Source organism: Anguilla rostrata, chromosome 8 (assembly GCF_018555375.3).
Source record: "Anguilla rostrata isolate EN2019 chromosome 8, ASM1855537v3, whole genome shotgun sequence".
Classification (NCBI taxonomy): Eukaryota; Metazoa; Chordata; class Actinopteri; order Anguilliformes; family Anguillidae; genus Anguilla; species Anguilla rostrata.
This window is the reverse complement of record NC_057940.1, coordinates 52,122,233-52,146,454: the sequence shown is the minus strand read 5'-3', so window position 1 is coordinate 52,146,454 and position 24,222 is coordinate 52,122,233. Positions and strand designations below refer to the sequence as shown.

At 47.6% G+C, this 24,222-nt stretch overlaps 2 protein-coding genes and 1 long non-coding RNA gene across 5 annotated transcripts; 2 read left to right on the top strand and 1 right to left on the bottom strand.

Annotated features, from left to right (window-relative positions):
- Positions 1–1,041: 1,041 nt before the first annotated feature.
- paqr7a (progestin and adipoQ receptor family member VII, a) lies at positions 1,042–7,606 on the bottom strand. 3 transcript variants are annotated; one of them, XM_064348717.1, is made up of 2 exons: positions 6,472–7,606; positions 1,042–4,379 (listed from the first exon to the last, which is right to left on the bottom strand). In XM_064348717.1, the coding sequence occupies exon 2, from the start codon at positions 4,324–4,326 to the stop codon at positions 3,253–3,255; it is 1,074 nt and encodes a 357-aa protein (XP_064204787.1). In that variant the 5' UTR covers positions 4,327–4,379; positions 6,472–7,606; the 3' UTR covers positions 1,042–3,252. The 3 variants fall into 3 exon arrangements, with proteins under 3 accessions (XP_064204787.1, XP_064204785.1, XP_064204786.1); XM_064348715.1 differs by having other exon boundaries at positions 6,479–7,605; XM_064348716.1 differs by lacking the exon at positions 6,472–7,606 and adding an exon at positions 5,207–6,465.
- A 2,027-nt stretch (positions 7,607–9,633) lies between these two features.
- On the top strand, positions 9,634–16,243 carry LOC135261988 (uncharacterized). The gene is made up of 3 exons (XR_010332069.1): positions 9,634–10,072; positions 15,175–15,315; positions 15,457–16,243. It is a non-coding gene; the product is annotated as an uncharacterized LOC135261988 (long non-coding RNA).
- Positions 16,244–20,632: 4,389 nt separating this feature from the next.
- On the top strand, positions 20,633–23,400 carry LOC135261986 (trophoblast glycoprotein-like). The gene is made up of 2 exons (XM_064348714.1): positions 20,633–21,528; positions 22,071–23,400. The coding sequence occupies exons 1-2, from the start codon at positions 21,272–21,274 to the stop codon at positions 22,942–22,944; spliced, it is 1,131 nt and encodes a 376-aa protein (XP_064204784.1). The 5' UTR covers positions 20,633–21,271; the 3' UTR covers positions 22,945–23,400.
- The last annotated feature ends 822 nt before the right edge of the window (positions 23,401–24,222 follow it).

Genomic DNA, 24,222 nt, shown 5'->3' with positions numbered 1-24,222 from the left:
TGATATAGAGCGGCAGTGTTTCCTGTCACACTGTCTTGACTCAGACCGTCTCCTGTATGAAACTTATCGCTGCCGGAAAAGAACCCGCCAGAGGCGCACGGGTAGTTTTACCATTATAGCATGTCTAAGGTGAAACTCGAGAGGGCAGGTATTTATGGAAGGAATAAATCACTCATTTTGAAAACACTGTAGTGTTTTGCAATGTCAAACTGTGGATATTGTGCGACTGTTGTTGCTATACCGACAGAACTCTATGTGTTATTCTATATCATTTAAATACTCCTAGGGTGCTTAGACCCAGAGAAGAACGTCAAATTTGAGTTTTTCAGCTTTTATTTTTTTGACCCCGCTTTCTTTTTTGGAGTGGGCTTATGGCCGCTGTGCAGTGCTTATCAGTGACAGTAGGTAGCTCTCATTTATGCCCTTTCATTTGGGGTGCGATAATGCACTCTTCAAAGCAAGGCTCTGCAAAGCCAGTAATGGTATTGATCTGCCGCATGCTGCCAATCATTAACTGGTGTGGACCAATCACAGCACTCAGCTCACCATTAGAGACCACCGTTTATAGAAACTGCTGAGTCATGAGAGGTGCAAGGTAGGTCCACCCACAACATGGCTTCCAAAACCCTCACTCTCCCATGTCCATTTATCTGCCTGACCTCCACACTGTAACTATGTGACAAATAGCAGCATTTAACTGAGGTACCTCGAAAAAAGCTGACGAGACAGAAAGCCAAGAACAATGTGGTAATGATGCGCACACCGCTTACCTGGTACCTAAACGAAATAAACAATCTGCTGAATTTCCACCAGAGGGCAGTAGGGCTCCTTGAATTTTCAGCCTCTGAGGGAAAAACCATGTGTTACATTAAGAGGACAGCATCGCCTATGGACGTTTGGTCCTCAGTAGTTCAAGGAGATGGCCAAAGATCAACAAGGAAAAAATGAACAAGACAGCAAAGGCCGTATGTGGACTGCATATGGTGGCCGAGTGTTGAGTGGTGTGTATGCAGAATGAATACAGACAAAACAGACTCCTGGTTGCTTTTAGGAGGGTTTTTAATATAATACTAGATTTGTCAAATTTCTGAAAGGCAGGTGTATATGCTGGTTTCCGTACAAACCGATTACTCTGGCTTACTTGCTTTTATGTGGATAAGTAGATATACAGTAGATATTTACACCCTGGCGCGTTTCCAAAAGTGCACTGCAGTAAAACATTACAGAGTACAGAACACGTGAAAATTACAGGCTAAATATAAAAATGACAAAACTAGTTCAATTGCTGGTTAAAGTATTCAGAGCATTGACTGGCACTAAGGTGCTATTTGTGTGCAGCACAAGAGGAGACGTGCCCGACCTTCCTCCTCTCCCCCTTCGGTACAATTATCACCTAAACGCAATGCGCTCCTGTTGCCATGGCACCCAACCAGCTTATTAGTTCATTGAGTGATTAAAGCTAGAAGACCTCATACAAGTTAATCAAACAGAAGCATTAAACCTCGGGGAGATTGGGGGGGGGAGTCCTCCCCCGGCCCACAATGCTTTGTGAAAAACTGCACGAGGGCCATAAGCAGCCTTCCCCCACGCCCTCATTAGAAGACCCTGGCTGAACCCCAGTTTAATTACTGGGTCACCATGGCGATCTCTGAAAGAGAGCCAATGAGAGCTTGCGTCTGTTCGCACGGGCTCCTGTCAGAGAGCTGTTGTCTGTGGAAAAAAAAAAAAGAAGAAGAAAACTACAGGGCTAACATACGGTAATAACACTAGCTCTGGGGAGACGGAGAGAAAACGGTTTTGTTTTTTTTAAGGAACTCCGCCGTGCTCACCCAGCAAGCACCATCTGGACCGTACAGGCACATTAACGGAACACTGACGTACAGCAGCAGAGACGCGTGACATCGCTCGTACGTTAGCATCAACGGGAGAAAAATCCCAAAGCCGCGCCCAGGCACTCGGGACTGCAGCGTCGCTAACGGCGATAGGTTCAGAGCGCCGGCCCCCACCACTCTTAGGAGATAACGGCCATCAATCTGATCTTCCGCTGCGGGGGTCTCCTGCCTTCCAACAGCTGCGCGTAAAAAGTGCTTCAGAAAAAAATGATTACAATTTCAGGTGTGACAAAACCAGGGGAGAACAGACAGAAAGACAGAGAGAGAGAGAGAGAGTAAGACAGAGAGAGAGATATAGAGAAAAGCAGAGAGATAGAGAGAGATACAGAAAAGCAGAGAGATAGAAAGAGAGACAGAAAGACAGAGAGAGAGAGAGATATACAGAAAGTCAGAGAGAGAGAGAGATAATGATTTGGTGATTTAGACAGCAAAGACAGCAAAAAATGTAGTACCCTGTATCACCAAAATTTCCAGAAAGAACAGGCTACACCCCGAAGGGATACCCATGGAACACAAAGAACATACACCGTATCGCAAAACAACACACCGCATAATGTCCGTAGTCATCATTTCCCGTGAAGTTTTGTTTGCGAAGATCTCGTAGTGGTTTAGTAAACTCGCACCAAAGAGACATCGGGAACACATCTATAGCATTTCACATTCTCCAGCATTTCACCCCGTTCAGCTCTCACGCCATTTTAAACCTGCGGTTTCTCCACACCATGAAGATAATTAACATCTTTATAAAAATAAAAAAACTTTAATATTTAAATACCACAATATTCTTAACCATTTTATCCCTCATATTTTATATTTATCCCAATTTTTGTCTAAACAGTAATTTCAGGAGGCAGAAATAGAAGCGAAAGAAAGGAAAGTACCAGACCTGGGTCAAATACATATTTGTTTTGGATTCGAATACTTTTCTGCGCTTTACTGATCTTGTCTGGTGTATTGGAACCAATGAAATACTCTCAAAAAGTGCAAACCTAGTGTCCTGGCTCAATTATACAAGGCAAGATCAACAGAGCACAGAAAAGTATTTGAAGGTCTGGAAATCAGTGTTATGCACCAGCTACACGGAGGTGCCGTCCACCTACTGGTAAGTAAAGGTACTACACTCTCCCCAGACAATTAAAATACATGAATGTCCTCAACAGTCACAGCATGTTTTCAGTACTTAGGAGGGGATTCTGAGATTGCCCTGCGATACGCATGATTGGGCCCTAACGTAACGCAGAGCAAAGTCAGCCATCCGATTGGTGCCGAGGACACGAGCTAGAATCCACCGGAGCAGGAGGAGAACCAGAACAGGGCCGCGGCAAACCCAAAAACGGAACTAAAAAAAAAAAGCCTCCGCTCATTTGGAGCGGTCCCTGCGGTCCAGCAGGCGGCGCACTTTCCCGGCCATGAAGGCGGCGATGGCGGCGCAGGCCAGCCCCGTGGCCGCGAACAGCGCCAGGAAGAAGCGGGCGTCGCCCTCGCCGTGGAGACGGCTGTAGAGCGGGCGGCGGCCCAGGTAGTCCAGGTGGGAGGCGTGGATCTGACAGAGGGTGCAGAGCACCAGCAGGGCGTGGAACAGCTGGTGGCCCTGGCCCAGGAAGTCGCAGCGCCCGGGCAGCCAGCGCTCGGGCACCGGCTGGGTGAAGAAGAGGGCGCTGGACAGGAAGAAGGCCACCTGGCCGCAGTGGAAGGGCAGGGCGGGGTCGCCCCCCGCGCCGAGGCCGAGGCCGCGGGACAGGACGCGGTGGAAGACCGGGCTGGTGTCCCAGGCGTAGGCCAGCGAGGACGGCGCCACCTGCCCCACCTTCCGCACCCAGGGCGGCAGGCTGTGGTTCCGGTACTTTCCGTAGCAGCAGCCCAGGCAGGAGAGGCAGCACAGCAGGGCGGCGGCGGGCATGAAGACGCCGCGGACGCGCCGGTGCCAGCCCTCCTCGGCCGCGTAGTAGAAGTGCGCCACCGCGCTGCCGTACTGGTACTGCGCCACGCCCACGTAGTCCAGGAAGAAGAAGGCGAAGTGGCAGAACTCGGACTTGGCGGCCAGCAGGTGGGCGACGGCGCTGAAGCTCATGTAGGCCAGCGAGGAGAGCAGCAGCACCAGCAGCGGCCAGGCGTGCGGGTCGCCGGCGAAGTCCACCGTCTCGGCCAGCCGGCCGGCGCGCTGCAGCACCAGCAGCGCCCCCAGCAGGTGCGTCCACACGTTCACCGTCTCGTTGTGCCGGCGGAAGAGCGACAGGACGTAGTAGCGCCACGGCCGGCCGAGCGGCCGGTAGCCGCCGGTGATGTGGCGCTCCCGGAAAAAGCGGGGCACCTCGCTGTCCCTCAGCGTCCCCGGCGCCGAGGGCGCCGCCTCCGTCAGCATGCGCCGCACCTGCCGCACCTGCTGCGGGCTGATGAACAGGCGCCCGATCCTCTCCATGACCATCGTCGCCATGGCGGTCGCCGGGTTTGCGTTGCCGGGGGGAGCAGCTCCAGAAGACGTCTTATCTGGAAGGGCGTGTTCATAAAACAACATCAAGCGGTAGCGTGCAACCTTGCCTGAGCAAATAACAACAGCTGGGCTCCGGGTATGTGTGAAGGCTTTACCTTATCTGACTGTGAGGAAGATAAGCGGAGAATGCTACAGCTTATCGGCACACACTACTGTGGACAGATATTTGCCTCTTACTGTACATTACCTAACTTGCATTTGCTGTCCATTCCACAGAGTGGCCTTATCGATAATTGCATACAATTAGCCAGTTTTCTGCATTGCCGTTTCTCTGACTTGCTATTTTTATTTGCTACTTGCTATTTTCTCGAGTTTCTCCGTGCCGTTATGTCAGTTAAATGTTCACCTGTTGAATAAGAGAGCGCCCTTTTGGAAAAAGGACAACTCAAAGTACATTTTAAAACTGTCAGTTGCTGCCACGGTAGGGTCCCCACATGCACGTCGTACACACACGTGCGTATGATGTGAACACAACTACAAGACCCCACATAGGCTGACAGAAACACACACGCAGAACACACATGAGGCATTGGCATGTGCATGCACCCACACCGCACACCTCAGGAACGTCAGTGAAATCTCTGCAGTCAGAGAGAGTTACTCTGCCCACAAGTAGCAACAGCCTCTATTGTGTTCTTTGCGTTTCAGTCCGAGAAGCAGACACACCTTATGGGTTTAGACCGAGAAGCAGACACACCTTATGGGTTTAGACCAAGAAGCAGACACACCTTATGGTTTTAGTCTGAGAAGGAGACGCACCACACCTTTTGGTTTTAGTCCGAGAAGGAGACACACCTTATGGTTTTAGTCTGAGAAGACGCACCTTATGGTTTCGTACACACTGTTCTCAGGGACATGAATGGTGAGGAATGGCCTATAATGGAGGACTGCAAGGGCCATGGGTCTCTCCTGTACCAGCATCTGAGCAGGTACCATGCCTCTACCTGCCAAAAGTATTATATACACCACACACACACACACACACACACACGCACACAGGCACACACGCACTCACACACTCTCTCTCCCTCATACATGCACTGTCTCTCTCTCCCTCATGCACACACTCTCTCTTTTTTCTTCACAGACATACACTCTCTCTCTCCCTCTCTCTCTTTCCCTCTTTCCCTCACAGACATACATACACTCTCTTTTTCTCTCCCTCACACACACGCACACACACACAAGTGCTCATTGAAACTCTAATTATGTTGCAGTGGTGAATCTGCATGTTTTCACTGGCATGAGCTAGAATAAGCCTTTTCAAGTTTTTATTTCCTTCAGCTCAGTAAAGAGACAGATAAAAACAGTGCAAGGGTTCCATGCCCGAGTCCTGACACCAGTTCAAGTTCACAGTGTGCTAAATCTATGAGATAGCGAGCATGTTACTATCCTAGGCTTAATCTGATCAACGACTCTGATTAAGTTCATAGCTGCAACTGGTGACCATATCGCAATTAAAATGTTTCCCCAGCATTAAATATGACACAAAAAATGAACGTACCCTGTGAAGAGAGAACCATTATTTATCGAGCTATTTTTTAATGAATAAATTATGAAATTATCATTGGCTAAAAAAAATGTTATTTGGATTGTGCGGTACACGTTCTCTATAGTGTTGACTGACATAAAAAGTGGTCATGAATATTCCCTTTCTTTTTTACGTGTATACTTGACTGTATCGACCAAAATCTATTTGGTAGAACAGAAAGACTGAACGACGGGGTGAAAAATGACGTCTCGCGGCATGAATGGAATGTTAGCAGCAAAGCAACAAGTGTTTCCTCTCCCAGCGCGTCCTGGTTACCCGGGAAATATTTCTCGCTTCTGTCTTCAAGAATTGATCTCCAACGTGACATTCATATCAATTCCAACACACTGGCTACTGCACACAGTAAAATCATTGTTACGATAGCTAATATTTGATCTTCCAAGTGCTGTTTACGCTTGACTGGTGTCATGTCAGTTAACAGGTTGTCAGTTTTACACTTCAAAGTTATATCGGAATAACACTGGCAGTAGCATATACACCTTACCGAAGAAGAGTCGAATTTTAAACTAGATTTATCGGCATACGCTGGAGCTTACGTCGTACCTTGATTCGCCCCCGGGGACAGCTTGTTTCCACCTCCTTACCGCCGTAAGGTCTGTTCTCCCGGTGATCATCTCCTTTTTGTCGTCTTGTCGAACCGACACCAGACACGCCTCCTTCACCTCAACGCAACCAGTGAGCTGCCAGGATGTTACAGATGTGCCAGTACTTCAATGCGCAGTATCCAATAAAAAGCGCCAGGCGGTCGCGTACAGATGCGCAATTTAGGTGGGTAAAAGCGATTTGCGCCTTGGTAACTGGGAAATTTGACTCATTCGTCGAAGTCATTTAGTCTATAGTCCCCACTCCTAGCTCAAATTTGTGCCGACAGGACGAAGAATCACGGATTAATGTTTTTTTTTTTTTTAAAGAAATAAATGTATAGGCTACATTTAGAACATTACAGGAAATATTTAGGAGCATATTAGCAATATTAAGCTGAACAAAAGTAGTTTCATTCGTATCTGATGTAATCTCAAAGGCATGATAAACACTGGAATTTTTGTTTAAACCGCACCCAAACTAGGCCGGAAAGCAACAAAAGTGAAGGGGAAACATGGCTACCGATTAACTTCTTTGGCTTGTGGTCATGCCAATATCGTACGGTATGATTTGTTATGCAAATACGTCAAAAGAGACGAACAACTGCATAAATGCTTGCGGCTTAAGGTTAACTTGGGTAACTGCGGTCCGTGACATAAAGTTGTTCGCTGCTGCTCTTACAACAGCTAATGTTCCGTGTAGCCTAGTAATTCAGAATTTTAGAAATTTTCCGAAAGTTGAACGTTTGGACATTCTCTTTTGTATAGTTTAGTGTATCTCGCCGTTGAGGCATTCGTGTATAGGCTGCTCGTAAAAACGAGATCTGACGCTTAAAAGTGATTTAATTTCAGTTTTTAATATTTTTGAGCGAAATAGTCCTATACGCATTTATTTTGTTTGTAGACTTTATCTGTGATTCGAAGACGTGCTTGCAACAGCCCAGCCTACAAAATAAACATTCAAATTATTCCCAGTACTTTTTACTTTTCGTGTTGATTCAAGTTAGGAAACTAGTTTTGCCAACAATTCTGTTGAGCCTACTTCATATCTGTTCAACAAATGACATACAGTTTATTAGTACCCAGTAAGGTCTGCCATTTTTGCCGTTTCTCTTTAAACTTAACACAAACTCGTCGTTGATTGGACCATGTGTATCACATGGGAAACTAAGAAAACGGGGAAGTATCGAAGAATTCACATTTATTGCAGATAGAAAGGTGACTGGCCAGAGCTAATTACTTTGATTGGATTATGGAGAGGCAGCATTTATCAAATCGAAGTTTAATTGTATATAATTATAATTTTAGAATGGTAAATGCATTAATTTGTATATTGAATTGTCTAAACTTCACATATCATGATTGAAAACCATGTGCACGTTGGATAAGAAACAGAACTTTGGTCGCCTTCAAACACATTGCATAACTGGCATTTAGCAGATACCCTTATCCTGGGCAACTTACACAATGTAACCTTTTTACAAAGTGTCCATTTTTACAGCTGGACTTCAGTGCAGCAATGAGTTCAAGGGCACAACAGCAGTGCCTTGCCTGGGAATCAAACGTGTAACTTTTGGGGTTAGAAGTCCACTCCCCTAACCACCGTACTGCACTGGATGGTGAACACTTTAAGCAGCATCCTTTCTCCTTTTCTTCCCTCTTCGGTTCACTGATGACTAGATGAGGGGTCCGCAATGCCGGTCCTGTAGGCCACAGCATCGGCTGGTTTTTATTTAGCATTTCGTTGCTGAATTAATGTGGTCAGTGAAAACAAAGAAAACATTAGAACCTGCATCTCCTCTGGAACAGGGTTCTCTCAGACCTCTCGAATAGATGGTAAATGGACTGCATTTATATAGCGCTTTTATCTAAAGCGCTTTACAATTGATACCTCTCATTCACCAGAGCATTTAGGGGTTAGGTGTCTTGCTGAGGGGCACTTCGACACGCCCAGGGTGGGGCTCGAACCGGCAACCCTCCGACTATCAGACAACCGCTCTTACCTCCTGAGCTATGTCAGCAGATTAGGCCTGCTGATTTGGTCTTTCATTCGTTAAGGTTTAATTTTGCTGAAGAAAGCTGGTAGGTTGAGCTCTGGTTTTTGTCCTTTGCAGTTTGAACACTTTGGCCACCCAATATGTTTAATTGATAAACTTTCTAGTGGAAGCATGAATTATCCACTAGGGGGCACACTAACTATTCCCATCTCTTGTTTCTCTGCGGAAGGGTTTTGGACAACAAATGCATTCTTCAAATAATCCTAAAGTTTTTAAACTGTAGTCAGAAGTTTGATTTTATGACAACAAGCTTAAGAAAAAAATATGAACCTGAACATGAACCTATTTTACAAATACATCTGCAGTTGTCCTACAGCCCTGCAAAATTAATTTTATTTTTGTATAAAAAGAATATATAGAAAGGAAGAAGAATTGATTGGATTCAACAAGAAGTGAACATAGGTAATACAATGCTTCAGCATTAGTTTTCTAAAACATTTTCTGATAGAAGATCTTTTGGCAAGCTTAGTGGTCGTGAAAAAACATGAAATGGTTCAGGACCATAATCTTATTACAAATGAGCCTCCTGTCCTTTTGTCTCACGTTGGTATTAGTGTGCACTAACCTAAAACCTGCCCGTTTGGGATGTGCTTTTCTGTTGGATTTGTACTTTGTGGATTTGAGGGTGGATCTGTCACTGGCTGTCAATCTCTACTTGATCACTTTGTGGATTTGAGGGTGGATCTGTCACTGGCTGTCAATCTCTACTTGATCACTTTGTGGATTTGAGGGTGGATCTGTCACTGGCTGACAATCTACTTGATCGGAGCAAATCAACCGACTGCCCTGCACACTATCTATTCTAAACATTTTGATTGCTTTTCAATTAGTGTCCCTGATGATATGTGATAGTTCCACCAGTATTAGTATTCACAATTTTTGGAACTGCGAACACTGCAGTGCAACAGCAGTATGTTTATATAATCTTCGGCCTGACACAGGAACAAACCCGGGTTCAGTCTTGAGCTGAGTCACACCAAAAAAAAAAAAGAAGAAATTTCAAAAATTGATCTAATTTCCTCTCCATCTGGCGGTGCTCAGTATCACAGATATCAGCAGTTTGCAGTTCTGCTCTAGACCATCACTCGCACGTCCGGCCGCTCCCCGCTCCAAAGATAGCAACACGCCCCGTGTCCCCGGGGGCTTCAAAGAACTGTCTCCCAATCTCGCCGCCGCGGTAGATTTTCCATTATTCTGAAGTACACCGCCCACGCGCTCTGACAAAACTTCCAGGACACCGTTGTTTTCGCTCGTTATAGCCGCTGCCCCGTCTCCGAAACAGCGACTCGGGGAGCCAATTTGTCTGAAGAGCCGCGCAGGTGGGTGGGTGACCGTGCAGGTGAAAAGCAGACAGGCAGCGGATCGCGTCTCGCATTTCACACGCGCGAGGCCCACTTCAACTCGCGCTGCCTGCTGCACACGGCCGAGGCGATCGAGCGACTGGTAGAATCAGCGTTTAGAAATGTCACACCGCAGGAACGGTGTGGGGGTTTTCGAAGGTTAGTGCTGATCCGCTATTTTGAGGTTTAGGGAGGGTATGGAGGCTCCCCTGAGAATGTTCAGATTAGAGCAGAGAGGATTGTGGGAGACAGATTCACTGGTAATTGCATCCCACTAAGGAAAACAATAGCTCCATCCCTGTCATTTAAAGGTTAAAATGACTTTTGTTTTGGTAGAATAATCAATATTCCAACTGGAATTAAAAATCTTTGGGAACAATAAGATCTGGATATTTAGAACAAAATACTGTATACTTGGATAAATAAGTGTAAATAACTCAAGTAAATAATAAACACGACTGAATTTGTACCTAATTATATTAATCATGAAAAATGTAAGTTATATTTTTTCAATTGTAATTCATTTCTTGTTCATTTTAACAAGTCAGATTGACTTATTTATTAGCTTTTATTTTTCTGCCTGGAGAGTCCCAGAACACTTACATCTTCCCCTAACTTTGTGTTTACTACCTTTTCTGTCTTTGGGAGAAGAGTCTTGGGGGAGTGAGGAAGATGCCTCCGGTTTCAAACTGGCTCAGTATTTCAGCAGTAAATACTGTGGTGTCTATGTGCCACATTTAATTAATCAAATAGAAATAAAACACCTGCCATTTAGCTGAAAATTGTGAGGAGGTAAAAAAAACAACACCTTTTTAGTGTTTTAAGCCTAATTGGGCTGACTGTTTGGACTAAATATCAAACTGACATTTTCCTGATGACTTCCCCTTGTCTTCGGAATGACTGCTGGCTTTTGTTTCTCGTCACACGAATGCACAACGCGGGCCAATACCTGTCACAGTTTGACAGTGCTCAGAAACAAAGACCGCTCCTGCTCGTTTTCCAGCTGCGTGTCAAGTCTGCTTCGTTCAGCCTGCCTAAAAAAAAAAACGCCTTGTGACAGCCGTGTCCGACGAGCAGCGTGTGGACACGGTTACAACCAGCTCCTGCACCTGTCCCTACTGCTGTACTGGTACTCCAGACAGTGCGGGATCAGGGTGAACGTTAGCTGGTCGCTGCCAATAACGTCAGCAATCTTACCGGGGTTCGCTTTTTTTATTTTTTTTACGGCGTTTAATAACTTGTGACTCGGGCAGCCTATTAAACGGCGGTGAAGGTAGTCCTGCCCTTACGAATGACAAGCCTTCCCAGATAATCCATCCAGAGCTACAGGAAGACAGTCGCAGACATCTGGTCCCGGGTGTCAGAGATGGAGAGGGGCTGCAGCACGGCAGCAGCTGGCAAATCATGCCCGGCGGGCAGGACAAAAATGGTGGCACGCTGACGCTGAATGAAATCAATCCAGGCCAAAAGGGACAGGGCCTTCCCGGTCCAGAGTCACGCTTATTTGGTAAACCTGGAACAAACAGTGACCTAAAGGCACAAGGGGTATTCGACTGGAAAAACAAAGGGGGGGGGGGGAGAAAACACCCCTTATTTGGGTCCCTTGTTAATTCGACAGTAGCCCATTTTGAATATCTGTATTGCCTTGGCCAAATTTACAAAATCATTTGTTTTCTTCTTTCATTTGGCAGAGCTTTGCAGAGCGTCAGAAGTACACGTGTCTGAAAGCTGTAGGTAATGTGTGCGCTATTCATACATGTTCAAGTGTGTAAGTGATTTTGTTCATCAATGAAATTGCTCCTTCACATTGTCTAGTACGCACTTGACCGGGTAAACAGAGAGACGGTAGCCAAAACTCTGGATGCTTGGAGCCCCTGCTGATTAACAGATGTAGGGGTTTGCTAAATGCTGATGCCTGTCATCAGAAGCTCTCGATTTATTCAGAACCGTTCATTTAAAGAACTGAACATTTATTTTAAAATAATTAATTGCGGCATAACTATAGCATAGTTATTTAAATATTCGCATCCAGTCAACACAATTGGTAAAACTTAATTAACCTTAGTTTACTTAACCTTAGTTGACATTCATGCGACGAAATTATGATCACGTGGTAGACTTAATTGGAACCCGGAAGCGAGGTGGCTCGGCAGAGAGAATCGGGAAGTCGCGGAACTGAAAAGTTTTGGAAGTAATGGCAGATGTGAGCGAGTTTGACACAATGAATAATTGCCAAGGGGGCGCTGACAGAACGTATCCTTACTGCATCGCTGGGACCCCTATCCCGGTGCAGTCGTGGGTAGCTGTCATTTCTGTTAAGCTCCAGTGCTTGTTTCCGTGCTATCCCATCGGCCGTCGTTTATGAATTTTTGTCTAACATTAATCACTAGAACGAGCCTATTATGGCTCTGAAGTTGATAGCTGCCGAGCTATTTCTGTGCACGCACTAATAGCTGTGAATAAAGAACATTGCCACATTTTTTTCACCTCGAGCGTTGATGGTTTGGCTGGCTGGTTTGAGAATGTAAACGCACGGGTGAGGCTATTGGGTTCTGTTGCATAATTCATAAGAGGGGACTGACGCGACGGCATATGGACAGCAAAACGCGCGGCAGTCACCTCGCTCGACCGTGCACTGACACAACACGGGGGGGTGGCATAAGGACCACCCTTTTCATTAAAGACGATACGATTTTATTTAACAACCTTAAATGACAAGGAAGTAGAATGGCTGGCCCTCTGAGCTAGCCGCAAGCAGTAATGGTGGTTGGGGATGCGATTGCAGACAGAGATTAAGGCCTGTGAGTTCGGTCTTTAAAAAGCAGTGTTTGGGAGAGGTAGAGAGGTAGAGCCCCTTTCTTCCCTTCTCTCTCCCTCCGTCTTGCCTCGTTCTTCCTCTCCCTCTCCTTTCCTGTCGTCAGGTGGCTGTTGCCCGTTGTGGGACGCGGGGGAATGTGCACGTCCGCAGATGTGACCTGAGACTTCGCCGGGCCGAACCTTTGAGTTTGTGCCTTACCCCGGCTCCAGAACACTGGACTACGGGAAGTGGAATTGATGGCCTCTTGCATCACTTCCTTATCCGCCCTAGGACATTGGCTCCAAAATCTCTACTCGGGCATCCCCAGCCACATCCAGGCATTTGGTGTGTACCTGGAGCACACCAGGTGCGGCTAATCGAGGGCTTCGTTAGTTGTATCAGGTGTGCTTGAGGTGGAACGCACCAAATACCTGGATCTGGCTCAGAGTGCCCGAGGAGCGGTTTTGGAACCACCGCACGCACCACTTTCCCCCGGCAAAGCTGTGGCACCTGCATGTGTTAGAAATTGTCTTCCTAATTTAAGGAATGCCAGTAAATGGAGATGACTCGCCAGTAAATGGAGATGATTTGCATAACCCTTTCCAGACAGTTTCGCTTTCCAGAATTGCAAATTTATTTGACTTGGGGTGGGGTGGGGCAGGGGGTGGGGGTGGGGGGGGTGGGGGGTGGTAGAGGAAGGCACAGACCTTTTCTGTCGGTCAGTAGAGTGGCGCATGAAGGCACTTTTCCCCCGCCCCTTCTTTTAGGAATAGCAGTCCGGGACATTTAAGCCTCCCCCCCCGAGATCGATGCGCCGTTCGATAACGTTCGGCTAACTCGCCGACACAGGCCTTCGAACACATCCTGCTGTCCCAAAGAGAAAATCCATACGAGTGAGCTTCCCAGCACAGGGCAGGCAGCAGGCTCTGTCCTGCCCTCCGCTGGTATTGGGTTCCTTTCTCGTTGGAAAGTATCCTGACGGAAACTGGGGAGGAGGGGGGGGCGGGGGGCGGGGGCGGGGCGCGTTCGACTTTTTTTTAACCCCCTTATCCGTAATCCTGTTCTCTCGGGACGGCTGTGTTCGGCTCAGACCCGGGCACCCGCCGCCTCCGATCGAACAACGGGGTGGAAACGGCAGCCGGAAAATTCTGGAAACGTGATAAGGGCGTATAGTTTGACTTTGGTGGCGACACTTGCCAGAAGCCCCGTGTCAATCACGCTCCGCCCTGCAGGGGCTGAAGAAAAGGCAGCGCTACGACTCACCCCCCTCTCACCCGTGACTCCATATCTATCTCCGCCGGTTAATTACGGCAGCCGGACCGCGGGACACGCGATCGGCCCGCGTGGGCTGGGCCGCATGTCGGTGAACAGGACAAGCGTGGACGAGCACGCTGGACCAGCGGTGCCTTCCTGACAGGGAGATAAAAGGGCCCTTTTACGTCCGCTGCATATTTTAAACGGGTGATTTGCAAATGGGCGATCTCATCTGACCGCTTGAAGAGAGGTCCTATACTTTCCGCCTGGTGAGGGTTTAGGCCTGTCAAGGGTGGCAGAGATCACGTTCTTCCAGGTGCCAGCCAGCTTGATCTCATATAGCATGCTGAGGTTTTAGCTAGATCTCTACACATACATATAGCATGCTGAGGTTTTAGCTAGAACACTCTACACAACCAATAGCATGGTAGGTTGATGACTGTACACACATATTACAGTGGTTTAGCTAGATCTCAACACATACATCTGATTTTAGCTAGATCTCTACACATACATATAGCATGCTGAGGTTTTAGCTAGAACACTCTACACACACATATAGCATGGTGAGGTTTGAGCTGGATCTGTACACACATATATAACATGGTGAGGTTTTAGCTAGATCTCACACACTAACTGCTGAGTTTAGCTAATCCACACCATTGGTGAGTTGCAATCTTACACTTAGCCTGAGGTTTAGCTAGATCTCTCTAGTAATGCTCAACATGGTTGTCTCTATTTGCAGGAGGATAGCATGGCGTTTGGGAGACCCACAAAGTCAGTCCATCAGAGCCTCTGTGCATTGCTTTGAACTGCAGCCATTTCGAGTGACCTTGTGCGCAATGATTAGCATATCTGCTACTGTCTTCATAAAACTGATCTCTGAGTCATCGTTGAGTTTTTTTTTCTTATTCATGGCACCAGATCTGTTAAGCTGGGCCAATGCCAGGGTGTGCTTGTTTCGGTTGTAGAGGAGCTGTGAACGTTGCTGTAACGTTGCCGTAACGCTGCTGTAACGTTTGAATGTCAGCAAGGTGTCCATCATCGGCTCCCACACCGGGTGGAGCACTGCCGTTGTACCCTTGAGCAAGGTACCTGCATTCAGTGTATATCCAGCTGTATAAATGGATGCAGTGTAAATGCGATGTAAAAAGTTCTGTAAGTCGCTCTGGATAAGAGCGTCTGCTAAATGCTTGTAATGTACAAACAGATGTACAGATGGTAAGGACAGAGCGTGGAGGGATGGAGGAGAGAGGAGAGGAGAGAGGGACACAGAGAGAGGTGAATGTGAGCATGTCCGGTGGTGAGAAGGCTGAAGAGAATGTCTGCTTAGACCTCCACACACACAAAGGTACATGTTGTACCCAATTTTATCTTCCTTTAAATTACAGCTGCTCCTTAATGACAGTTAATACTGTTTTAGGGTGGTGTGTGTGTGTGTGTGTGTGTGTGTGTGTGTGTATATGAAACATTTTTCCTGTTTTTCCTTCAGCACAACCTCTGCTGCAACAACTGTCACTCACATGTTGCCATGGCACCGAATCTGATGCGCTATGACAACTGCTTCTCTTGGAACACGGTCGATGACTGCCTGCTCTCCCTCGTTCGCGGCAAACGTGTCAGGTGAGTTATTTACGTCCAATCACACAGCTCGCACGCTTATTCGGAGTGTCATGTAGCAGTGTTAATGACAAGATGAGGATCAACAACCGAAGCATTGAGCGTGATGACAACAAAAATGCAATTATGTACCACAGTGCTGTAGCGTACTGTCGCGCACAAGTTCCACGGTGAAGGAGAGTAAGCCAAATACAGTGCAAAACTGTGACCAGTTACCACACCCAGCCACCAGGGGGCATGCTCTAACGTATCGCCTTTGCTGGCCCATAACTATAACATACCACTATAATTATAATGACCAAATAACAAGGAAACCAACAGACAAATTATGAAGCTATAGCCAAATTTTGGAGCATTCCACCATCACTGCTGTGTTGACAGTGTGCTTCTGATTCGATATGCCGTTTTGTGGGCGATGGATTGAAATGCCTGTTGAAATCAAGAAGACTGGAGCTGACTGGCAGTGGATTTTCACTCGTGGGAGGGTCTTGGAACTGATTAGAGATCAGCTGGAGACCACTTCAGCAATAATGCTGCATTTCATATGAAGAAGAGGAGGAAATATATGAGGGTAAAACGGCATAAGACAAGAAAGGTCAGATATCTCTCTCTCTCTCTTTCTCTCTCTCCACTTCATCCACACACTTTCTGCCTTTTTTTCTTCAGGGGGGTTCCTGAAGACCTGGCTGCCCGTCTTCCTCCTATTTGGAGTCATCCTCACAATCACCCTGGTGACCTGCGGTGACCCTGCCGGGGGGGGCAAGGCTCGGGGCAGGAGAGAGAAGGTTCTGGGCTGTCGGGGCGGCGAACTGAAAAAGCACCAGTCACCCAGGAAGCAGGGAGCTGAAGGGACCTTTGGGGTTTTCTGACCCCCCCTGGAGAGGCGCGGGGAACCCAGCTTTTGGATTGACGGGGGCTGACTATGAGCCAGGCAGCTTTTCCCATCAGGAACCCACGGAGCAGTGCTGGAGGACGGAGACCTGCTGACTGTTTTGGCGACTTTTTGAAATGGTGGGAGGAGAACGGCCCTGTTGCTTCTCCTCTGAATTTTACAATCCCCCCCCCCCCCACCCCATTCACCCCACAGGAGAGAATACTGACATCACAGTCCATTGTTAACCCCCTGACCTCTTTTGCACTTTTTGAGCAGGAGGAAACAGATAGTTAAAATATCAGATCACGTCTGGTTATAGTTCACTTCGAAATGAAGCCATGTAAGATAACTGTTTATTCCCCCCCCCCTACTGTTGGAGCTTCTTTTTTTGACAGGGACAAATGTTTGCTTTGCAGCCTAACAGTAAACACAGAACAGAAACAAAATCATCCATATGTAAAGCCTTACTATCTTTAAAGTGTGAATCGTAAATACTTGCTGCTATTGCGTTTACATCTGATGTATATATTTTTTACTTTGGAAAGTGGTTCTGTTGGTTGTTGAATTTATAAACATTTTTTTCAATGAGTAGTGAAGTTAGGTGAAACTGAGAAATATAGGTGCTGCTGATGATTATTCTTGCTCTTTTTGTAATTCAGACGATTGTGTGTTTGTTATGACAAGTGCACAAATGTTCCTGACCCCAGAGTACCCCCCCAGATGTGAGTGGGATTGGGGCTTGTTTGGGTTCCCCGGTTGCTCTGTGTCCAGATGTGCAAACGGGCCCCCCCTTAAAGGCACAGCAGGGGTGTGCACAGCTGGGACGGACCCCCAGAAGATCCCGCTCAAAATCCAGGGGATTTGTGGGAACCCTTTGATTTCACTGCAAGAGGAACAGATGCAGGAGTTTTCACGCAATGAGAGAAATATGGCTGGGCTTTTATTTCCAGTAAGCTTATTTCCAAATGAGCATATCAGGCAATTCTGCTGCGTTTGGACAATATCTTTACATTACATTTTATTTGACAGATGCGTTTATCCAAAGCAATGTACGATAAGTGAATACCGAAGGTCTCTTCCTGTAATAATCAGTAATAAATGACAGATTATTAGATGTTTGTTTGGCAGGAGAGAGCGATACAAAGGAAGAATTTGGTAGAATTTGAGTAAATGTCGTAGACCAGAGACAGCTGAAGCTAATACCAGAATTGTGCAATAAATAAAAAGGTCTAATGTCAGTGCTTTGACTTCTAGGGTCCATAAAGCTTGTTCGCTCCACTGCACTGACTAATGTTGCTGCTTCTTGTGAGTTACTGTATTTTATTTATTTATTTTTTTACTCAACTGTATATTCTTGATTCTGGAGCATGAGCCATTGTTCAATGTCATACATTAATATTAGGAAACACAATTTACCACAATTTAATCATAAATTTAAAGAAGCCTTTTCTGAATCTGCTGCAGTCAGATTTTTTTTTTTTTTTCCTAACACATTTTATGTGGTGTTTTGTAATTGCCGAACAGTGGTCATGAAAATCAATCTTGGCTCAAATTAGCATATTAAATTTGACATAGTCTCAGTTTAAACTGCAGGACCCTCTGGAGTGGCTCTGTTGGTGCAGACTGGACCCTGGGGCTGCAGGTTTGAGGCTAGCAGAGCCTAGCCTTTTATCATCAGCCATAGAGGGACACAACTGGGTGCATACCATGCTGGTGATAAACTGCACTGATATACTGAACTATACCATTCGGGCTTCTGTTGTTCCTGTTAGCTTTCACCAAAGCTGTATCCTGGTTAACCCATTCTATTGGCTGTGACAGATCCCTTGTAGCATTTCTGCCACATTCCATTCTACTGCTACTTTACACCAGGCTGGCCAGTGGAGGATGGGCTCTCCCTCTATAGCCGGGTTCCTCTCGAGATTTCTTCCCATTGGGGAGTTTTTTCTCGCCACCGTTTGAGGGAGTTTTAACCTCATGTACTTGCTATTTGGGGGTTCAGGCCTGGTGTTTGCTCTTTTTGCTGTGTTTCTAGCCTTGCTACTTTGTGAGGCGTCTTTGTGACAGTTCTCGGTAAAAAGCACTATACAAATAAAATGTAATTGAATTATAAGTCAGCCAGTGTTCCTTTTGTTGCCATGACATTGGTTACTTCCAGTGACATCATTAGCCACAACCTAACGGTTGTTGTCAGATAGACTAATGTTGAGGGGGGTAAATAGCCACAGGGCAGCAGGCCGATTAACTGAAGGGAGTGCAGGCGCTTTGGCTACACTGCTCCTGATCTACAGATGTGTTAAGAAGCACAATTTGTGATTACAATTTGGTGGGAAATGTGCATTATAAAAAAAGGTTCGGATGTAACAGCCGTGCCCCACACGTGACTCAACCCTACAGGCTATACGTCCTGGGCCCCAGCGTTTTAACTGCCATCGTGCCGCGCGCAGACACAACTTGTGACCTGTCTCCACTGAGGCTCGCGTGCGTGCTCACGTCAGGGTGACCATGCGCACATACATGTGCATCCGTGTGCGGGTAGATGTGTGCATCCGCGCGTGAACGTGTTGTCTGAGAATGGGGTAAACCGTGCAAGTGGACGCGGGTGAGTAGGTGAGCATGTAGCTGAGACCTGTTTTGGATCGCGTGAATAACGGTAGCCCATTCTACTAAACTGTCTGAACATGCTTTCTTTGTATGTCATTCATATCGTCCATTTGCTCGGAATGCTGTAACTGCAGGAATTAAATTTGCTAGCATTACTACCTTTTTGTGCTTCTAAATTTAGGAGCCCGGGGAGACAGGCAGCTGCAGGCATTAGCAGGACCCAGTCATGTCCAGCAGCAAAAAAAACCTTTATTATTATTTTTGAATACGTCTTTAGTAAGGGGTGTGGGAACGGGCTGGTTAATTCAGTGAATTTTTTGCATCTACTGATTCTCCTCTAAGAAAGTCCTATGAAATGAAATCGGTTATAGACGTACCATGAACCCGATTGGTTGGTGTCATCGGCGTCTTCAAACGGTGGTGTTTGAATTGCTACTGCATCCGTGAATGCCTGTGTCATCTTTATTCTTTGTAAATTTGGTTGTAGCCTAAATAAAACATTTAAAAAAAACATGTTTAATAGCCCATGGTTAATTGGTCAATTGCTGATACTTTATTTATTTTTCCATTGATCCATTTATAAATTCATTCAGATAGCACTGCAACAGCTTGGTGAATATGAGAGATTTAAATTGGTGGTCTCACACTAACAGAAGCTGGTGTGCGTCCGTTATAAATTCAGCACAATTTCCAAACTTTTGATCGTATTACCACACTTTCCTCGTTCTCACACTTTCCCCCATTAGCAGGAATTCACGAGCTGTTTCCGAATACGTTTCTTTATATTGCATTATTTATTTGCATAGCCGGCTCTCTTACAAAGCCATTAAGTAACGCTTTAAAGCCGACGCTACAAGTTGTTCCCTTTACAGTCATGCCATTGGATTCTTGCTTCGGTAAGTAGCCTAGCAGCTACAGTTTCAATCCCGAACTTGCGAGGGCGTAGAATGAGCTCCTCTCCAGGGACAGCTAAACACCTGATAATGCGCTTTTACGAGTATACCAAAAGGCTTGCCCTTCAGACAGCGCACATCTATTATTAGTGCATATTTTGAGGTATAAATTAGAGATACTGTTCTGTCACCTTTAATGAAGGACTGTTGCTTTTGAAATGAGTTTTCCCCCCCGTCGCAACACTCACTTGCCGTTTATGACACTGTCTCGTGGGGATCGTATATTACTAGTCCTACGATTCTAATCACCCGAAAGACAAGCACGAGGTCAGTATGGACACAGCAGAATCACATTATTCAAAGTCTCTGTCATCCTACCTGCCAAGAAAACCTGCCACTGGAAAACCACGCAGGCAAAACGGATATAATTTATAACAGGAAACAAGAACACACAAGAAATTTAGCAGGAAATTTGATGTAGTTAAAGTGGTCTGCAATGCCTTTATGACAATCAGGATTACCCAATAGCCTAAATGCACAAACCACAAACTTAATTCTACTACTAAATACTACTACTAGGTTGCTACTACTACTGCTACTTTCACTACTACTACAACAACAACAACAACAATAATAATAATAATAATAACAATAAATGGTTGACATGTCTGTGTATGATTTGTCATAGTACAATTTTTTTCTGGTGAGATTAGTGTTTCTTTAAGAAAAGCGGTACAGAGTACGCGATCGGAAAACCGGGCGGTCCCTCCTCCGCATGTCTTGCGCTGGGCGACTGTGCGAGGTGATAGCGTTTTAATTTCATGGGACTAAACACTCGTGAGAGCCCGCGCTCGCCTTCTCACAGGGAGATTCGCTGAGCAGACCGGCCGTGCATAACCCACGCAAGGTCAGCGACGACATCAAAGGCAAGCTGACACCGCGGAACGCATTGGGGAAGACGACCTCTCTCTTTTTTTTTTTTTGCTTTACATGTTCCAAAGGAAAGTTCACATCACGCTGTCCCAGGTATTAAGGGGGTAGGTTTGTGGACAGAAGAGTGACTGACCGCCCCGCAATTCCCACGATAATTGTTCGTTAAATGCTACATGTCTAAGGAGGACATTAAAAAATAACTGTGATTACAGTAGTTAGTCGCGAGGCAACAAAAGACCGGACTGAACTTATTTTTTTATTTTAAGTTAGATGAAGGTACTTGTCTGCGTTCGTGAACGAACTATTTTCCAGATTGCTGTTGGGACTCTGCTCAGATTTAATCATTGCGACTACCATTGTATTTTTAACTGTTTTTTTCCAAAATGATTGGTTTTACCTGGCTCCTGTTCTGCGGGCTGCTTCACGTCTCTGTCCTGCACGCGGCATGCCCACCGCGCTGCGAATGTTCCGAAGCTGCGCAAACTGTTAAGTGTGTTTCCAAGGACCTGCGACACATACCGACCGGGATCCCCGGTTACACGCGGAACCTTTTCATCACTGGGAACCACATAAGTCGAATCGGATCAGAGTCGTTTAAAGGACTCGATAACGTGACCACGCTGTCATTGAGCAACAACGGGTAAGAGAACAGACCAGAATGGCCGAGGGCAGCGGAACGTGCCACCGGGGAAATCGGACATATCTTGAAAGCATACCGCTCCAGATCAAGTATAATTCTGAACTTCTATTTGTGTAGTACGGCTGATTATAAAAAAAAACTATTCAAGTTGTGTTTTAAAGGATTTTCTTCCACCTCTTAGTTGTCCAGTTGTATTTTATAGATACATTTATGTCTGTTGCTTTTATTTTAGTTTGGCATTTCCATTTCAGTGTTATGCTGTTATTCTGTCCGCACTCTCAATTTGTATTGCATATTATAACATTACCAGAGGTTTTCAGGTGCTATAATATGATGCCTCATATTATCTGAGCTTCATAGTTTCCACAGCAATTGTCATTTTTAGGCACTTGCACATTCATTAAGTTCCCACTATGCAGTATGACTATTATATTTCAGAATACCGCACGGACGCTGTGTTGTGTTTGGGAGCGTAGTGGTGAAGAGGTGAAATTTGGGTCGAATGCTTGCACCCATAACCTGAGTCTCGCCCCCCCCCCCAGGATCACAGAGCTGGAGCCCCAGGCTTTCTCTGGCCTGCACAGCCTCCTCTTCCTGGACCTGAGCGGCAACCGCCTGGCGGCGATCCCCCCCGAGGCACTGGCGGTCCCGGGCAGGACGCTGCAGGAGCTGAACCTGAGCCGGGCCCTCCGGGACCCCTCCGCCGGGGCCGACCTGGCCCGCCTGCTCCGGGGGGGCGCCCTGAGCGGTCTGCGCGGGCTGGACCTGTCCGGGAACGCGCTCGGAACCCTCCCCCCCGGCGCCTTCCGCCGCCTCCCCGCCCTCCGGCGCCTCCTGCTGGCCAACAACTCCCTGGCGGCGCTGCGGAACGGCACGCTGGCCGGCCTGGGGCGCCTGGAGGAGCTGGACCTGAGGCGCAACGCCTTCCGGGGCTTCTGGGGCGAGAGCCTGGCCGAGCTGGAGGCGGCGCCCCGTGCCCGGCTGCTCCTGGCCCACAACCCGCTGTCCTGCTCCTGCGCCGCCCTGCCGCTCGCCCGCTGGCTCAACGGCTCGCGGGAGCGGCCCGCCGACGCCGAGCGGCTGGCCTGCGCCTCGCCGCCCGCGCTGCGGAACTACACCCTGCTGGAGGCGGGCGGGGCGCCGGGCGGCTGCCTGGAGGACGAGGCGGGCGAGGGGGGCGAGGGCGGCGGGGGCGCCGACCTGGCCCTGCAGACCTCCTACGTCTTCCTGGGCGTGGTGCTGGGCTTCGTGGGCGTGGTCTTCCTCTTCGTCCTCTACCTGAACCGCAAGGGCATCAAGCGCTGGATGTTCGACACGCGGGACGCCTGCAGGGAGGCGCTGGAGGGGTACCACTACCGCATGGAGGTGGATTCGGACCCGCGCCTGTCCCACGTCTCCACCACAGCCGACCTGTGATCCCCGGGGGGGGGGGGATCACACACCACACCCCTGCTTCTGTCCCAGATGGAGATTTGCACCGCCAGCGGATTTGGAAAGCCTGTAAATGCCACGTGTACATATGCAGCGTATGTAAATACATAAACGTCCAGCGATATCCTTCAGCAACATTTTGTCTCTATGAAAGCATGCGCGACCTGCCTGATTTCAGCGTGCCGTCCATCCGGTCCTCCGCTCCATCCATGGCCCAGGGTGGGCAGCAGGCTCAGGCAGTCATCAAGTGAGGACTTGAGAGTTACCCCAGACCGGCTAAAGACTCAGAGAGCAAACGAGCGAACGTCGACCCCCTCCTAAAACCGTGCGCCCTCCTATTGCGAAGTGCCTTGACCTCTAGAGGTTTTAGTAAGACCCCCTCTCCATCCCCTCTCTCGCACAGTGACCGGTGGTGCGATGCTTGACGAGGGATGGGTTGTCTCTTGTAAGGGACCGTGTAAGGGAAGGATGTTTTCTACAGCATAGAACGTTTGCGATTTTGGGAGAGGGTCAAAAGCACCTGTAAGTGGTGAGGAGGGGTGAAACTCACCACTAATTTTTGCAGGAGAGGGCCAAACCCACCTGTGATTTTGGGAGAGGGCCAAACTAACCTGCGATTTTGGGTGAAGGCCAAACTAACCTGTGATTCTGGGAGGGGGCCAAAACCCACCTGCGATTCTGGGAGAGGGCCAAAGTAACCCCGTGATTTTGGGCGAAGGTCGACGAAACTTTCAGTGGCGGCGAAGGGTCAAAGGCACCTGTTGTTCTGGGAAGGGGGGGGGGTCAAGCTGACCTGTGATGTTGAGGATGGGGTCCCCAGACGGGACGCCCCCCCCCCGTGCGGATGTGGCAGGGGGAACGCCCTGGAGCGCTGAGGCTCGCCTGCTTGTTTTTGCTCAGCCTGGACTTTCAGGGTGATGAGAACCAGCCCTGTTCCATCCCACCCCCCCCACCGGAAGACAGCAGCCAGACTGAAAGCGCTTTGGAGAGGGGGAGTGGAAGGGGGGGGGGGGGTGAGCTGGATCCTGCATGTCACAAATTCTCCAGCTGCGCCTGTTTAAAGGACTTGCAGTGATAAGACACAGATGACTTTGATTGTGTCAGGAATCCAAGTTTCTCTCAAAGGGGTTTTTCATCTGCGCGTCCTGGAACCGTTCACATTTAGCATCTCCTCCTATTCTTTTCGCTAGCCAGAGAACTTTTTTTGTCGTAGCAAAGAGCAAAAGCATTTACTCTACTCACATGGCGAACGCGGCAATATTC

Bases quoted from the DNA above. Each gene is read 5' to 3' on its own strand.
- paqr7a (XM_064348717.1), bottom strand. From the start codon at position 4,326: ATGGCGACGATGGTCATGGAGAGGATCGGGCGCCTGTTCATCAGCCCG.
- LOC135261986 (XM_064348714.1), top strand. From the start codon at position 21,272: ATGATTGGTTTTACCTGGCTCCTGTTCTGCGGGCTGCTTCACGTCTCT. The intron at 21,529-22,070 runs GTAAGAGAACAG...CCCCCCCCCCAG, and splicing joins CTGTCATTGAGCAACAACGG to GATCACAGAGCTGGAGCCCC.